Source organism: Astatotilapia calliptera, chromosome 12 (assembly GCF_900246225.1).
Source record: "Astatotilapia calliptera chromosome 12, fAstCal1.2, whole genome shotgun sequence".
NCBI lineage: Eukaryota > Metazoa > Chordata > Actinopteri > Cichliformes > Cichlidae > Astatotilapia > Astatotilapia calliptera.
Genome location: NC_039313.1, coordinates 18,457,920 through 18,476,444, shown reverse-complemented (window position 1 = coordinate 18,476,444; position 18,525 = coordinate 18,457,920). Strand labels below are relative to the sequence as shown.

General features: G+C 40.7%; 2 protein-coding genes across 2 annotated transcripts; both read left to right on the top strand.

Annotated features, from left to right (window-relative positions):
* Positions 1 to 864: 864 nt before the first annotated feature.
* Positions 865 to 1,815, top strand: LOC113034234 (polyubiquitin-like). Its single transcript, XM_026188635.1, has 2 exons — positions 865 to 978; positions 1,072 to 1,815. The coding sequence occupies exon 2, from the start codon at positions 1,082 to 1,084 to the stop codon at positions 1,544 to 1,546; it is 465 nt and encodes a 154-aa protein (XP_026044420.1). The 5' UTR covers positions 865 to 978; positions 1,072 to 1,081; the 3' UTR covers positions 1,547 to 1,815.
* A 4,313-nt stretch (positions 1,816 to 6,128) lies between these two features.
* On the top strand, positions 6,129 to 6,797 carry LOC113033850 (polyubiquitin-like). The gene is made up of 2 exons (XM_026187999.1): positions 6,129 to 6,218; positions 6,299 to 6,797. Exon 2 carries the CDS (start codon positions 6,311 to 6,313, stop codon positions 6,773 to 6,775), a length of 465 nt encoding a protein of 154 aa, XP_026043784.1. The 5' UTR covers positions 6,129 to 6,218; positions 6,299 to 6,310; the 3' UTR covers positions 6,776 to 6,797.
* The last annotated feature ends 11,728 nt before the right edge of the window (positions 6,798 to 18,525 follow it).

Below are 18,525 nucleotides of genomic sequence, written 5' to 3'. Positions count from 1 at the left end.
TGAGGTCAGTTACAACTGTGTGCGTATTCAAAAGCAGACTCAGATCAGTGTTATTTTCACAGTGTGTGTGTGTGTGTGTGTGTGTGTGTGTGTGTGTGTGTGTGTGTGTGTGTGTGTGTGTGTGTGTGTGTGTGTGTGTGTGTGTGTCTGTCCACGGCATCATAGGATGCCTATGATGTCTATGATATCTTTTATGTTAAGCACATTGACTTTATTGCTGTGACATTTGCCATATAAATAAAATTACCATTAACATTTAATTATGGAAAAATTCGATGCACCGCATTAACTAAGAACAGTTCTCTGTGCTAAGTTTCATTGAACATAGCGATAGCTCTCATAAACTCCAGTAACAATGAAGAAATCTTACAAATGTGCTGATTCTCGGTCAAGTTCTGTTGCTTGAACATTGCTGCCTCGGTGCACCTATACAGACAGAAGTTTTTTTTCATTTTTAGTAATCTGCCAGTGATATAGTAATCTGCTGATAGTTAGCAATCCAGTGGTATACAGCAAAAAGGAAATGTTAATTTAAAAAAAATGCATATCTTTGTGTTCAAAATGAAATAAATTCATAATTTATTTCAATCTGAGAGATCTCAAAAATCGACATTTCCATATTTCTTAACCGAACACGCCCTTTGACGCACGACCGCTGCACGTGGCTTAATTTGTAAGTTGGTCGAATTGTGTTTTGTTTTGTTTTTAAGGAAGGATAGTCTCTGATCAAACCACCCCAAGCACCATAGCACTGCAGCGTGATGTTTGGAGACTAGAAACCGAAAGTTGTAACAGCAGAGATGGAAAACGAATCTTAAGTGAGTGGGCGGACGCTGATCAGCTGAGCGGGAGAGTATATAAAGAGCTGAGCTGAAGCTTTCCGCTCAGCTGTTGTGTGAGCATCATTGTTTACCTGAGCACGACTGAAGACTTCAAGTTTCCGGAGAAGTTTGTTTTGCCTCAATAAGCCATCGCAAGGTAGGAAACTGAGCAAGCCTGTGAGAAATAACTGAAAAGTCTTTTATTTCCTGAGCGTTTGTATTATAAGGAACTATTTTTGTATTCTTTCAGACTAGCCAACATGGATATAACTATCACTATGGTGGGTGGGTCCCACACCGTGAGGGTGAACCCACAGGACACGGTTGGCTCTCTGAAAATAAAAATCCAGAGCATGCTGGGAGTCGACCCCCAGAGGCAGAGGCTGGTTTTCATAAACGGCCAGAAGACCCCTCTCAACGACGACTCCAAACCCATCAGCTACTACGGCTTACAGCACGGCTCCCAGGTGTCCCTGCTGGTCACCGAGCCTCCTCCGACCCAGGTGTTCCTCAGAAATGAAAAGGGACAAACGAGCACCTACGACATCAGGCTCGACGAGACTGTGAGCAACTTCAAGAACAGAGTCGAGAAAAGAGAGGGGGTGCCAGCGAGCCAGCAGAGGCTCATTCACCAAGGCCGGGAGATGCAGGGTGGCAAACTGGAGGACTACAACGTCAGAAACCACAGCACCATCGAGTTGACTTTACGTCTGAGAGGAGGCTGAGGACAATTTAACATGATTCATACACCAGGAAGCCCATGCATGTTATTTAATTTTAATGATTTCGACCAATCTTGTATATATTTTTTTAATTTATTAGTGCTTTTATTTTGAAGAAAAAAAAACATTCCTCCAGATTGCACCGTCTGTGTTCATTAACCATTCTGTGTTAAAGTTTGTGTTTAAGTCACACAAACCACTGTGTTATGGATTCTGTCATGACAAATTCATGTTAACTGCACTAAATACAAACAATAAAGTTTCTAACGGAAGTTTATGTGTCTTAACATTTCCTGTGTCTGTGTCAGCTCCGGGGGGGGGGGCTGTAGCTATACCGTGAAGATCACAAGACAAACGGGTCCCATTAAAAGTAGTTCTAAAATCACAGTTTCAGTGTTTATAAGAGACTCTCACTCATATAAATTTCCAAGTCGAGTATTCCAAGTGTTACAACAGCAGGATGTAATGTTTCCAGTCCACTGTTGAAGTGTTAATCACAATAGTAGTCAGATTAAGCTGTTTCCTGAAGATTTGTCTTAAAATTTAATTTAACAAGAAGTTACATACTAAAATATTTCCGTAAACTGAATATTTTAGAGTATTTGGACATTTGATATTTAGTAATCGGTAGGCCATAGAGAGAGAGAGAGAGAGAGAGAGAAAATATCTAATATTTAATTTCCAAGTCGAGTATTCCAAGTGTTACAACAGCAGGATGTAATGGTTCCAGTCCACTGTTTAAGTGTTAATCACAATAGTTTCTGTATGTGAAAATCATTGATCAGATTAAGCAGATTTACAATAAACATAACAGTCTCTTGTATTATCTCAGTTATCTGGCTTTTATTACAGTTAGATACATTTATATACGAAATGTTTCCTGAAGATTTATCTTGGAGGATTTCAAAAAATGTGAGCAAAACTATTCTCTTCTTACTTTCTGAAAAATCACCATAAGCTGAATATTTTAGAGTATTTGGTGTTTAGTCACTGGTAGGCTACAGAGTGTGAGAAAGAGAAATATATTCAGTGGCCACATTATTAGGTACACCACTCGACTGCGCATTATTGCTCATAACGAACCAGCTAAGCACACGGCAGCAATTAGATGGAATTGAACTGAATATCTACATTTAAACCTTGTAGATCTGGTCAAGGTGGCTTCCCGAAGTTCAAAGTGAGCATTAGAATGTGGAAGAAAAGTGATTTAAGTGAGTGAGAGAGAGATACAAACACTCACTGGGCTACTGTTCAGCTGTTCATTAACTCAAATATCTAATGCAGAAGAACTATGAACACACAGCTCATCGAGCCAGAAGGACTACAGCAGCAGAAGACCACACCGGGTATCAATCATGTCTGTGAAAAACAGGACACTGAGGCTATAATTCACACATGTTCACTAAAATTAGACAATGGAAGGCTGAGTCTCTATTTCTGCTGCAACATTCAGATAGCAGAGTCAGAATTTGGTGTTAATGATATAACAACATGGATCAGTGTTTCCTTGTATGAACAGTTCAAGCTGTTACTGCTAGTTTAGTGGGAGATATTTTCTTAGCACACTTTGAGACCCTTATTACTGCATCATTTAGTCACCACAGATTAACTAATTACTGTTGCTGTCCATGTCCATCCCTTTATGACCACAGTACCAATCTTCTGTTCTGACCATTCTGTTGTGTTTCCATGTAATTCAGATCTTAAAAAGAACATTTCTGGTGTGACATCAATACAATGTAGGAATTTTACATAATTTAGTCCCCCACAGACTCTACTATATCATATATGTGATGTCTGTTCCTGCATATATCACTGGCAGCAAACATTGTGAAACAATAAATTAATAAGTGAAAATGAAACATTGTGGCTGATGCCAATCTCCTTAATTCAAAGGAGCTACATCAGCAATAAATTGCTAATATCTAAGGCTCTTTATATTACACTGCTGCAGAAGTGTGGTTTGACACTGGAGTATTGTTAGCAGTAGCTAGTTAACATTTGCATTTATAAAAGAATTTAATCCAATGAATTGGCAAGACTATCCAAATCCTGAGTAGGAAGACTTCAGCATGTTCAGAATGCAGCAGCCAGTCCTTACATACACATTACTGAAAGGGAATTCACCATGAAGAGTCCTGAGGGTGCTGACATTACTGTGGTCATTGGAACAAGCTTCCCGCTGACCCGAGGTCAGTTACAACTGTCTGTACATTCAAAAGTAGACTCAAATCAGTTTTATTTTCACAGTGTGTGTGTGTGTGTGTGTGTGTGTGTGTGTGTGTGTGTGTGTGTGTGTGTGTGTGTCTCAGTGCACATATACAGTCAGAAGTTTTCTCCAGTATTGAAATGATCCGCAACACATCCAGTAGAATAAAGCGAAAAGGAAATGTTCATAAATAGTTTGCATATCTTTGTGTTCAAAATTAAACAGAATCATACTTTATTTGATTCCGAGTTACCAAAAGAGAGATCTGAAAAAAAAATCGGGATTTCCATATTTCTTAACCTAACACGCCCTTTGTAGGTTGGTCGTAAACACGTGTTTTGTTTTGTTTTGTTTATAAAGAAGGATAGTCTCTGATCAAAATACCAAAAGCACCATAGCACTGCGTGATGTTTGGACACTAGAAACCGAAAGTTATTACATCAGAGTTCAAAAACGAATCTTAAGTGAGTGGGCGGGCGCTGATCAGCTGTTGTGTGAGCATCATTGTTTACCTAAAGATTTCCGACGTTTGTTTTGCCTCGATAAGCCATCCCAAGGTAGGAAGCTGGGCGAGCCTGCGAGAAATAACAGAAAACTCTTTTTTTCGGGTGTAATTTAAAGAACTATTTTTTAATTCTTTCAGACTACAGTCAAAATGAATATAACTATCACTATGGTGGGTGAGTTCCTTAACCTGAGGGTGAACCCACAGGACACAGTTGAATCTCTGAAAATAAAAATCTACGAGAAACTGGCAGTCGACCCTCAGACTTAGTGGATAAACCTGTTTGGTCAGGTGTCAAGGGGTTGTTTTGATCAACCTCCAAACGATCATTTGACGAGCATATGACGCATATGGGGGTTTCCAAAACAGCGCCCCTACAGGTGGCAGGACGCAACTCCACGCGATTTCGTCAGATTTGAAATATATATAATTCCATATTTAAAATGTTATAGCAGCATTTTTTTGTAGTTGCTTTAGTCTTTTATTTTTTATTGTTGACAGGCAACAGAGAGAGAAACAGGAAGATAAAGACTGACTATCCAATTTACTAGGTACATCTGTTCAGCTGCTTATAAACAAAAATATCTGAACTTCCGATCACAAGCTGCATATAGGTGCATTTAAATATGTAGGGCCAGTAACGCCTGCTGAAGTTGAAACCGAACATCAGAATGGGGAAGAAAGGTGATCTACGTTTGTTGCTGTTAGGTGGTATGCAGCCAAGGTGCAGGAGGTGTCAGTCCTGTCAGCTTAGAACAGGAACCTGATCATAGTTCACACAGGCTCAGCAACACTGGAGTTTTTATTGGACAACTGGTCTGAATCTCGATGTCTGCTGTGATATTCAGCCGGTAAAGTCAGGATTGGCATAAATATGAAAGCATGGCTCCAACCCGTCTAGTGTGAAGGGTTGAGAGTGGTGGTGATGTAATGGTAAGGGTTTTTTTCACTTTGAGACCCTTATTTCTACCGAGGATCATTTCGTCACCGCATTGTTGGTCACCATGACAATCCCTTATCACAGTGCACCCATCTCTGTTCTGCCCTTTCTGTTTTGTTTCCCTGTAAATCATGTCTAAAAAAGTACAGTCAACTAAAATTAGACCGATTTTTTCCTGGTAATCCTGTCAGCAGCTGTTTCCCAGCTGTTCATCCCCCACTTAGTGGATAAACCTGTTTGGTCAGGTATCAAGGGGTTGTTTTGATCAACCTCCAAACGATCATTTGACGAGCATATGACGCATATGGGGGTTTCCAAAACAGCGCCCCTACAGGTGGCAGGACGCAACTCCACATGATATCGTCAGATGGCAAATAAACAGCATTTCACTTTAAAGGGCTCTTTGCTTGGCATGCCAACGAATTTTAAACGTATTTCGTGATATCTAACGCAATTTGTTCTCCACAGAGTCCACAGTGTGATGTGTGTGCCCGCACACATAACCAACAGTATTACCTTTAAAACACAAATGAATAACTATTGTTGCCATTACTGAAGTCACTTCTTTGATTACTGAAGTCACTTCTTTGTTTCCCAGTTCAGCACAGAATTATTTTTAAAATCCTTCAGTGGTTTTGACCCCCAATACATCTATTATAGGCCTACCCAGGTGACCAGATGCCCCTCTTTATGTGGCTTTGTACAGCATTTCTATTCCTTGTCCCACTTTTTGAGACAATGTCCCGCACTTAGACTGACTCCACAGGCCAGGCATTTTTCTTAAGTCTAGATTTTGTGAAGGAAAGGCTTTTTAATTACAGCATTAGAGCCAAGTCATGCTTAGACAATAGAAACTGAAAGTTGTTATGGCAGAGAGGGAAAACGAACCTTAGGTGAGTGTGAGGGTGTGGATCAGCTGAGGCAGAGTGCATATAAAGGCTGAGCCCTTCAACTTAGCTGCTGCTCGAGCATCATTTACGTTTCCACGTTTGAAGACTTGAAGTGAAAACGTCATCACAAGGTAGGAAGCTGATAAAGAACTGAAAAGTCATTTTTCCCCAGTGTGTGTGTTTTCTAATGGACTATTTTGAATTCTTTCAGACTACAACCAACATGGATATAACTATTAACATGCTGGGTGAGTCCCACACTCTGACCGTGAACCCAGAGGACACAGTTGGCTCTCTGAAAATAAAAATCTACAAGAAACTGGAAGTCAACCCTCAGACGCAGAAACTGGTTTTCATAAACGGCCAGAAGACCCCTCTCAACAATGACTCCAAACCCATCAGCTACTACGGCTTACAGCACGGCTCCCAGGTGTCCCTGCTGGTCACCGAGCCTCCTCCGACCCAGGTGTTCCTCAGAAATGAAAAGGGACACTCCAGCACCTACGACATCAGGCTCGACGAGACTGTGAGCAACTTCAAGAACAGAGTCGAGAAAAGAGAGAGGGTGCCAGCGAGCCAGCAGAGGCTCATTCATGAAGGCCGGGAGATGCAGGGTGGCAAACTGGAGGACTACAACGTCAGAAACCACAGCACCATCTACATGTTTTTCCGTCTGAGAGGAGGCTGAGGACACTTTAACATGATTCATACACCAGAAAAAAAATGTATACTATAGAATCTTAATAAGTTTGACTAATCTTGTATTTATTTTTTTATTCACTGTTCTCATTATGTGTTGTGTAACAAGTTAGCAAATCTGTGTTTTCATTTGGCACAACGAACAACTGTAATTCATACAAATCAGCATTTTATGGACTCTGTCATGACAAATACATGTTACCTGCACTGATTACAGAGAATAAAGTTTCCAATAGAAGTTTTTCTCTCTTTGCATTTCCTGTGTCCGTGACAGCTCAAGAAGGGAGGAAGGGGGACTGTCATTCTTAAAGTTTATGAGACTCTCAGTCATATAAACTAATGTATTTTATTAGATAAATTTTAAAATATATATAATTCCAGTCAAGTATTTAAAATGTTATAGCAGCATTTTTATTTATTTATTTATTTATTTTTTTGTAGTTGCTTTAGTCTTTTATTTTTTATTGTTGACAGGCAACAGAGAGAGAAACAGGAAGATAAAGACTGACTATCCAATTTACTAGGTGCATCTGTTCAGCTGCTTATAAACAAAAATATCTGAACTTCCGATCACAAGCTGCATATAGGTGCATTTAAATATGTAGGTAGGGCCAGTAACGCCTGCTGAAGTTGAAACCGAACATCAGAATGGGGAAGAAAGGTGATCTACGTTTGTTGCTGTTAGGTGGTATGCAGCCGAGGTGCAGGAGGTGTCAGTCCTGTCAGCTGAGAACAGGAACCTGATCATAGTTCACACAGGCTCAGCAACACTGGAGTTTTTATTGGACAACTGGTCTGAATCTCGATGTCTGCTGTGATATTCAGCTGGTAAAGTCAGGATTGGCATAAATATGAAAGCATGGCTCCAACCCGTCTAGTGTGAAGGGTTGAGAGTGGTGGTGATGCAATGGCAAGGTGTTTTTTTTTTTTTTTTTGGGGGGGGGGGGGGGGGGGGGGGGTTTGTGCCTGTCCCGTTTGGCTCTTTTGCCATCAGAATTGTCGTCTAAAGGCAAAGAAAGATGCCCAACGGATTTACTTTACCAAATTGACCATCCCAGCCTTGCCGTAATGGTCCATTTGATTCACCTTTTATTGTTTATTTTATTTTCGCTTACTGAATACGGGACAGACTTGACTGGAGGAAAGAAGGGGAGAAAGAAAGAGGGAAAGAGAAACAGCTGAGAAGAGGGACGGGGGAGAAGGGCAAAAAACAAAAACCAACAGAATGAGCAGAAAAAAAAAAAGAAAAAAAGAAAAAAAATGCATATATCAATCACCTGGGTCACCTGCTGAGAAAGAAAAAAGAAAACAAGCAGAACAGAACAAGAGTAATAGAATAAACAACATCACAATGATATATGGGAATATGACAGTAAATACTAAATATTAAACATTATTGTGCAGCACATAAGATCAACAGAACACAGTGTGCTTTGAGGTAGGAGCCAAAAAGGGTGTAGTTTGTGGGTGTGATCACCCGTGTGTACACCTGTGAGCATGGACGCGCTTGTTTTTTTTTTTTAAAAGGTTCCTTCATGTAATGATCTGCTAGAGGGTGTGGGGGGGCCACAGCCCCGTCCTCCAGGGCATGAAGCAGGTATGGAGGAGATCAAAACTCCAGACATCCAGAGGCCCCCAGAACACAAGAGACCAAGGAAGACCAACAGAGGGGCAGCCGTGCCACTGTCCCAGAAAGAGCTGAGGAGAGTCCCAGATGAGGGGTCACTCAGCAGCCGTGGAGCAGAAGCCAGGGGGGGTTGCAGTGACGCGCCCGTGAGCTCCGCCGGCAGCCAGCCGTGCCTGAGTGACCGAGCCCCAGGCCAAGAGGCCGGGGGCACCCCACCTCCGAAGTGGCCCGAGCGAGCCCCAGGCTCCAGGTCCCGATAAGCGGCCGCCAAGGAGTGAGCCGGTGTGTACCTGGACGCCCACCCCCGGACACAAAGAACCACCAACGCACCGATGTCTGAGGGAGTCCGCCACTGGCAGGGGAAGTGGTGGTAGGGGGAGATAGGCCTCCAAACCTTGGAGGGCCTGAGATGTCCCCAGAGAGGTGGCGTCTGACACCCAACCTGATATATAGACACAGACATACAGGCACACACATATACAAACATCCATTCCCACCCTTTTTTTTTTTCTTAGCACACTTTGAGACCCTTATTTCTACCGAGGATCATTTCGTTACCGCATTGTTGGTCATCATGAAAATCCCTTATCACAGTGCACCCATCTCTGTTCTGCCCTTTCTGTTTTGTTTCCCTGTAAATCATGTCTAAAACTAAAAAAGTACAGTCAACTAAAATTAGACCGATTTTTTCCTGGTAATCCTGTCAGCAGCTGTTTCCCAGCTGTTCATCCCCCACTTAGTGGATAAACCTGTTTGGTCAGGTATCAAGGGGTTGTTTTGATCAACCTCCAAACGATCATTTGACGAGCATATGACGCATATGGGGGTTTCCAAAACAGCGCCCCTACAGGTGGCAGGACGCAACTCCACATGATATCGTCAGATGGCAAATAAACAGCATTTCACTTTAAAGGGCTCTTTGCTTGGCATGCCAACGAATTTTAAACGTATTTCGTGGTATCTAACGCAATTTGTTCTCCACAGAGTCCACAGTGTGATGTGTGTGCCCACACACATAACCAACAGTATTACCTTTAAAACACAAATGAATAACTATTGTTGCCATTACTGAAGTCACTTCTTTGATTACTGAAGTCACTTCTTTGTTTCCCAGTTCAGCACAGAATTATTTTTAAAATCCTTCAGTGGTTTTGTACGGTGGCCCCTAGAGACAAAGCACGTACAAACTCCAAAACACATGCAAATTCCAAAACACATGCAAACCCCAAAACACTTGCAAACTAAAGAACACATGCAAAACCCAAAACACGTACAAACTCCAAAACACTTGCAAAACCCAAAACACTTGCAAAACCCAAAACACGTACAAACTCCAAAACACTTGCAAAATCCAAAACACTTGCAAAACCCAAAACACGTACAAACTCCAAAACACTTGCAAAATCCAAAACACTTGCAAACTAAAAAACACATGCAAATTCCAAAACACGTACAAATTCCAAAACACTTGCAAAATCCAAAACACTTGCAAACTAAAAAACACATGCAAATTCCAAAACACGTACAAATTCCAAAACACTTGCAAAACCCAAAACACTTACAAACTAAAAAACACATGCAAATTCCAAAACACGTACAAATTCCAAAACACTTGCAAAATCCAAAACACTTGCAAACTAAAAAACACATGCAAATTCCAAAACACTTGCAAAATCCAAAACACTTGCAAACTAAAAAACACATGCAAATTCCAAAACACGTACAAATTCCAAAACACGTACAAACTCCAAAACACTTGCAAACTCAAAAACACATGCAAATTCCAAAACACAACGGAAGTGCTCCAGGACGCTAGGGGCAGTGTTGAGCTCGATTTGCAAAATAAACGGCAAGTTTGTCTGTATGGGATGGTCTAGTCTCCGTCGCGCTTCCCAAGTTGCCTAGCAACCGTGATACTAACCGCTGGAAACGTGTCATACAACTTGGTTTGACAGAAATGAGGGAGAACATATTTTGTTCATTTGTTTGTTTGTTTCTACATGAGCTTTGTGTGATTTGATAAGTATCTGAGGCTGAGACCACAGGACAGTAAAACATGATTTTTGGGCTTCATTTCTGTACTGAACAGTCATTTCAAGATTAATTAGTAAATAAGAATTAGCTGATGTTGTTCATGAGACTAAAGTCATATCACTTTGGTAATGTAAATATAATATGGCCAATATTCTAGTTATTATATTAATCATTATTAGCTATTACAGCAGTGAACATGAACTCTGTGCCAAATACTGAGCCTCAGTACAGATTCAAGTTGCAGTTATTTATATGTCTTATCACCTTAAATCTTCACTCAAAGACAAGTATCTTTGACAGTGCATATATAGGTGTATCATATATAAGAGACAAATGTTGTTCCTTCAGTATGTTGGCATTACTAAATTTGGCTCATTGCTTACATATATTTATAAAAAGAAAATGTACAAGCTGTGATAACTGTTTCTGATAAAATGAAGAGTAGACTGATATATGAAATATTCCTTTATTGGGTGAGAAAATCAGACCATGTCATAACTGCTTCAGTCATACAGAATAGATATCAGAGCCTTAAACAGGCTGGCTTCTGCTAAATGGGTCAAACTGGGCAGAAAGTCTACAAACACATAACATCCTTACAGAATATGATGTAACACTATAGATCAACTTACCTCAGAATATATAAAGCATATAAACAATTACAGCAATATGATGCAACAAACACAGCAGTGCTACTGATCCAAAATACTCAAAGCTTCATAGAACTGAAACAAACATTTGTTTTTAGCTCCATTCTGCTGCTGATACATACTTTAGGTTTCTGAATATTACACTTGTTGCTGCCTTTCATAGTGTGTAACTTGAAGGCCCTGAGTACTTTCTCCCACACTGAAAACACTGGAATGATAAAATTATTTGAACATTACCTAATAAGACTGATTCAGGACAGACAATTAGTTATTTTAAACTTTTCTAGCAGTCCTTCACAAACAGGGAACAGTCTGTCTATTCTCTCCATCTGTCAGCTGCTGCTGGCTCTTCCTCCTCCTCTTCCTCACACACTGTTGAGTTTGTCCTGGTGGATCATCAGGGGTGCAAAGCCTCACAGATGATGTGCAGCAGTGGGTCCCTCAGTCTGTCCTCACTCTGGACACTTGCAGTTGTCACACATGGAAATCAAATGTGTGATAAGCTGCAGGATTCAAACACAAGTGTGACTTATAAACACATGTTCATATTTTTATTACACAATCAGAGAGAAAGAAACAGAGAGAGAGTGCAGGACAGACAGACAGGTGACAGTCTCAGGTGTATACACTGCTACAAAACAGCACAAAAGAAGGAGGATTTAGTGTTTGTGTTATTACGAAACAAGAGGAGTTCCTAGATGGTACAATGGACACACATGTGTGACTCCTGTGATTAAAGCATCTTTCTTTCAGCTTAACGAGTGAACCGTCAGCTCGTTCAAACACACGTTAAAGTCCGTTTGGCTCGACACCACCGAACAGAGGCAGCAATATTGTCACGGTGTGGCATGGCACACCGTGGAAGGAGTGGGGAAGGAGGACCCAGGCGCGGTGCTCTACGTATAGACAGTGTTTATTTACAGAGGGTGATATCAAACAACAATAAATCCCCGTGTTTCTCCCCAGACTCCCGTGTCGTGTCCTCCAAGTGCTCTCTGCTCCCGTGTCTGCACTCCCGGTGCTCGCTGCTCCTTAAGCCCTCCACGCTCCTCCTGCGGGAAACAATAGCGGCAGCAGTCAGGACACTGAACAATGGCAGGCATACACTACACGACCAAAACCTACACTGGGTAACTAACGTGGAGTCCCAAGCAATGATCCCGCGTCGGTGGGAGCTCCAAGACTCTCCTAAGTAGCTCCCCCGACGAGCCCTGATCAGCGGCAGGTGTGTGGCTTCGGGTGTGGCCAGTCCTTCCGCAGGGCCACACCCCTCAGGCCTGCAGGTGGCTGAGCTCCATCCTCCAAGCATCCCCACAGACATAAACACACACACACACTCACATCTACAATCATGGAGGAGAGCAGCAGCAATACCAAAATACATATAATAATAATAATAATAATATAATACATAACTGCTCAGGGATCCTGGGTCGCCCAGTCCCAGGACCCTGACAAATATAACATAGCTAACATTAACAGTGCAGTGAATCTTCCTTGTGCTGTGATATTCAGGACTGCAAACCGAGCAGCATCACTGACTTTCAGCTTGTTGTGTTTGTGGATATATGACTGACTTTAATTATCCACAAAATCATCACAATCTCTGTAAGATTAAGGTCGACTATATATATTTTTTTAAAGTAAAGGCTTTAAAACCAAGTTAATTCTGAAAGTACAGACATGACTAATGTCACATAACTTTCCCGACATGTGGCCAACAATAATGGTTTAATGTTCTTCATTAAAAAAATATTTGCGCATAAATAAGTGACATAATATTCAGTACTTACTTCTGAAAGTTTACACTTCCTCCGCTCCGCTTCCACCGTTTTTTTTTCGGCAAAATTATCCACACCACCACCGCACTATGAAGTCTGGGATATGTTGGGCCATGAAGGCTACACCGACCCATCCTTAAAATTCAGGGAAATTATGGACGCATTTGAGGGCCGCATTTCGAGCAGCCTTTGAATTGGGAAAGCCTTCTCTTGTCGCTGTGACGTAATCGGCCTTAAAATGCGGCCTTTAAGGCTGCAAACCCCAAATCCGGTCATTGGTACTTCCTGGCTTGTGTAGTTACTAGGTAACAAAAGCTCAACACTGCCCCTAGCGTCCTGGAGCACTTCCGTTGTGTTTTGGAATTTGCATGTGTTTTTGAGTTTGCAAGTGTTTTGGAATTTGTACGTGTTTTGGATTTTGCAAGTGTTTTGGAATTTGTACGTGTTTTGGATTTTGCAAGTGTTTTGGAATTTGTACGTGTTTTGGAATTTGCATGTGTTTTTTAGTTTGCAAGTGTTTTGGATTTTGCAAGTGTTTTGGAGTTTGTACGTGTTTTGGAGTTTGTACGTGTTTTGGAATTTGCAAGTGTTTTGGAGTTTGTACGTGTTTTGGAATTTGCATGTGTTTTTTAGTTTGCAAGTGTTTTGGATTTTGCAAGTGTTTTGGAGTCCGTACGTGTTTTGGAGTTTGCATGTGTTTTTTAGTTTGCAAGTGTTTTGGATTTTGCATGTGTTTTGGAGTTTGTACGTGTTTTGGAGTTTGCATGTGTTTTTTAGTTTGCAAGTGTTTTGGAGTTTGCAAGTGTTTTGGAGTTTGCATGTGTTTTTTAGTTTGCAAGTGTTTTGGAGTTTGCAAGTGTTTTTTAGTTTGCAAGTGTTTTGGAGTTTGCATGTGTTTTGGAGTTTGCAAGTGTTTTGGAGTTTGCAAGTGTTTTGGAGTTTGCAACTGTTTTGGAGTTTGTACGTGCTTTGTCTCTAGGGGCCACCGTAGGTTTTGACCCCCAATACATCTATTATAGGCCTACCCAGGTGACCAGATGCCCCTCTTTATGTGGGTTTGTACAGCATTTCTATTCCTTGTCCCACTTTTTAAGACAATGTCCCGCACTTAGACTGACTCGAGTCAGTCTAAGTGCGGGACGCCTGGACTGCCGTCTGTGGTCTTCAGCATGATCACAATGTGTTATTTATGTATTTTGACTGGCTTACAATGACAGGACAGTAAGCATTATCAGTGCACATGCAATAACCAAAACCGGTTGGAAAATCCCCTGGAATTAACAGCAATCGAGAATGAATTGCTTTCTTCTCTTCTGTGTTATTATGATGTGCAAAGACTAGCCATAAAAGGAGTCTTTTAGGTTGCCCCGATGAGACGATGTAATTGTTTTACTTTTATACTGGTAAAATGTGAAGGATTATTCATACCATTGTACTAGTCATTTACAGACATGCAAGAAATTAAATGCATACCCTGAACTCTTGACCCGTACACGAAGAGATATTGTTGCACTTTGCTGCCATGCTAGGGTCCACTTGTCAAAGGTCAAAGAGTTGTAAAATCATGACAAAGATGCTATGAGAGATTCTGTTTGTCCTGTGACTAAATATTTGAAGATGGGTCACTGAATAGTTCATTATGAAAATGTTGTGATCATATACCTTTCACAGTCACTCGACCTCAACCAAGACTATTTGGGGGAAATTTGACTGTCATAACATATAGATAATAGCTTTGTTATTGTTTCCGAATCAATTCTAGGAAACACTGAAGCTGTTGCAGAGGCATGTGTTGTACAAATACTTCAAAAACTTGTGTTTGCCACCTGCATGTACACATTGCTTCTGTGGTTCCGGTCTGTGTTGTGTTTTGTTATGGAAATTTTAACAATAACCTGCAACACACCCAGTGAGCTTGATATGAAGTGGGTTTAATAAACACATTGCAATGTGGAGAGAGCATCCCAGTGAAACACTAGGATCATCCCACTATCTGTTTAACGTCTCCCATTACAATGGCCTCACTGTGTTAACATTCCACATGCATGTAAACTGGTGATGGGAGTGCTCGTAAAGTGAGAAAGTGATATTACTATAACTAATGTGATATGATTAAACATGTGATTAATACAAGAGAAAAGAAATTTGCCTCCACAGTTTCTATACAGTTTTGTCTTCTGAGCCTGTTGGCAGAGAATGCTATTTGTGTGCAACTTAATAAAAACATATCAAACATATTTCTCTTTCAATAGATTTTATTTATTTATACTTGCATGTTTTGTCAGTGCCCTTACGATTATTGTGGTGCTGATTCAAAGAAGACCAGTAAGTCTAAGGCAGATTAAAGCCCAACTTAGGCATTCATTAAGTGAATCCACAACTCACTGTTACTATAACACAGGACACTTTATTAAAGTGGATGAAACAGGAATACAGGAAAACAGCACTGCAGGGCAGTCAATCAGTGAACTTGATTATGAATCCAATGCGAGGGGCTTTACATAATCAACTGTGTACAAAAAGTCAATAGTGCCTGTCAGGTACGCTGGAATCATACACGTTACCAACAACAGTATCATTGTGAATGTTACACACTTAAAGAAAGTTTACGATGAGCAGCATTTACTGACAATAGCCATACACAGGTAAATGTGTAGTAAATGGTAGTGCAGTAAATCTGCCTAGTACGATATTAAATACACGATACACTTACGACTTCATATATGTCACATCGTTTGTAACGAGCCACGGAAAGCACCACCGGGCACTGCAGACGTGAAGGCGCGTGGATACCGTCTGTGCCTGAGTGAAGGCAGCGACTCGGTTGAGCAGCTCCTGTGGAGGTTTGGTGAAGACCATACTTCTCACCCGGCCTGCTGACGATGTGCAGGGGCATCTGGATTTATAACACGAATTGCTAGTGTCGCCGTCATCAGGTGTAGCCATTTGAAAACACTAGAAATGGGCGTAATGCATTAGATGCTGGCTACCGCGCAGCTAACATTTACCCTAAAGTAGGGCTGCTTGATTATGGCAAAAATGATAATCACGATTATTTTCACTGAAATTGAGATCTCGATTATTTGACGATATTTATTTAACCCTTTAAGACCTACCATAGAACCAAGTCCGCCAGAGCTTATATTATTTTTTTTTACATGCTGTAGTGCCATTTTTGGGAGCATTTCAAGTTGCTATACATCAATACAACTGTTATAGGCCATGTTTTAATAATATGTCTGCATTAAGTCCATAGTAATTACATTAATTGCAAAAAAGTGCAATAGACTACAAAAAAATTGAAAATCGTTTTTGTTTTTTTTACATATATTTCTGCTTGGGGAAATTTAAGAGGCTTATCCTTCAAAACTTTAAATACAAAAAAGTTGCAAAAAATAGTTTACAACAACAGGAAATTTATTTTGAGTGTCTTCATAGTTTTATTTTAGAGATACAGCAATTTTTATATACTGCAGGAAAAACAAAAAACAATCCTATGATGCAAATTTGCAAAGAAAACAGCAGGTGCATCAAAATAAACTATTTCCAGCAGTGCAATTCGAGTTCTAAGCATCCCAGAAACTACTCAGAAAAGTCAAACGTGACTTATAAAAACACCAGTATAGGCTTTTAAGGCCTACAAGTAAAAACCTACATTTTCCGAGAAAATGATGTCATTTCCGGTTTCGGACAGGAAATGGCGGACATGCGACAGTTTTCGCTGATGTCTGTTTCAATGTGGGAAGTGTTACGCAAAGCGTGTTTCTGAAATATTATGTTTTTGTTCCTGCAAGCGCTTTTTATGCAATTTTTGCAAAGCTTTATGTGGAAGGAAACCGTGACCGAGGACAAGCTGATGGCATAAGATTAAGTACAACTCCTCCAGTTTCATATGCAAAACAAATTATTGCGCTAGCTTACGCGGCTCGGTTCTACAGGGATTTAAAGGGTTAACAATAACAATGTATTGAATAATGATTTTAAAAAATAATATAAAATAGTGTGCAAATACTGATAACAGTGCAAATGTTTGCAATATAAAAAATAAATGAAAAATGTAAACATCTATGTTTCGTGAACTTTGCAGTGTTGCTCTGTGGTGCAGCTATGACACCATAGCAAAGTTTACACACTATGTCTACTTGATCCACGTCTGACTCCGCAAACCCATAATGTTTCCACACCACTGAAGTTTTTTTTTTTTACCTCTCTTTTCAACCAACGGCAGTCACTCTCCTCTCCAAACAACTTCTGCTTAGCTTTCCGAGCTTCCCTCGGGTCCTCCTAATTGTTGTGATGCGTGTTCGAAATGCAGAGAGGTGCGCTCGATTTGCCACACGGAGCAGCGCGAGAGTAAAGGGAGGGGCTAATAATCGGCTCAGTCATTTTTAATGATCGTTGAAAGCCCAGATCGTAATCGTGATTAAAATTCCATTAATTGAGCAGCCCTACCCTAAAGTAAGAGTTGAATGAACTATTCAGCCTCGTGTAATTTCAGCTAAGTCCAGGAGCATCTTAGAGTCTATAATTTACCGTAAACATAAAAGAAATGCAAGTTTCCATAAAAAAATAGCGGACTTACCGGCTGCTTTGCTGTCCCGGTACATGTTGTTGTTGTGGTGACGAAACTTCCGTCGACTGACGATTGGTAGTCTAAAGTGGGATTCAGTGCTCCTATTGGGCCAGACTCTGAGAATGCAATAGAATACAAATACATTAAAAAAAATACCATCACAGGTCACAAGAGTAGGAACACAAAAATTGTCAAAGGAAATCTATGACGTTCATCTCTTCATCATTTATTAAATGAATTAATTTTAATTCAGCCAGAAAGGAAAACAAAATCATGAGCCTGAGGAAAACTTTAAACTTTATGCACAATACTCATGGAGTGGTGTGAACGTAAACCAAACAGCCAACAGGCGGTATCTACTACGTGAAAAATGGCGCCATCTTGTGGCCCCTTTCTGTCACTATAATTCATTCAAGGCTTTGTGGGAAATGCTTCACCTGTGTAGATAACAGCAATGTTATGTTTGTCCATACTGCCTCCTGTTTCTGCTGTTACGGAGAGTTCCAGCAGGTGTCGCTGTGGTTCTCTCTAGGGGTTATGTGTACTTCCTGTTACGAGTGTACGGACGTTACAGCGGACTGATTATTAGTTTCAGTCACCGGCAACATTTTTTCATCAGCAGAACGTTGACCGTCACCACAATGAACCGAATTTGATGACGTCACAAAAGTCAGATCGAAGCATAACCAATCAAAATCTTGACTTTGATCTCTGAAAATCCTCAAATAGCCGTTAGTTCGCAGTGTTCCTCACAGCAATCAGTTGCGATTAGTTCACAGTTGCTCCGTGTTTTTAAACGGTTTGCTAAAGCGATTTAAACTCTTTTTCAAGGACATTTTAAAAGTTCTATACCAATCAGCTAAAGTTTGACAGCTGTACCGACCAGTTTCCTCCAGTCTATTAAAGCAGACTGTTTTCAAAAAATGGATAGAGGCGGCTCACAAAACCTTGACGATGGTGAACAAAACCATGTTGGTGTAGGGCTAGCAGTCGATGAGCTGGTTTTGGAATGGCTGCAACAGAGAAATCTTATAGCAGTTCACATGATGTTCCCCTGGCTTGAAATCGATCAGT

What these genes read in the sequence shown, in the direction of transcription:
- LOC113034234 (XM_026188635.1), top strand. Translation starts at nt 1,082, where the DNA reads ATGGATATAACTATCACTATGGTGGGTGGGTCCCACACCGTGAGGGTG.
- LOC113033850 (XM_026187999.1), top strand. Translation starts at nt 6,311, where the DNA reads ATGGATATAACTATTAACATGCTGGGTGAGTCCCACACTCTGACCGTG.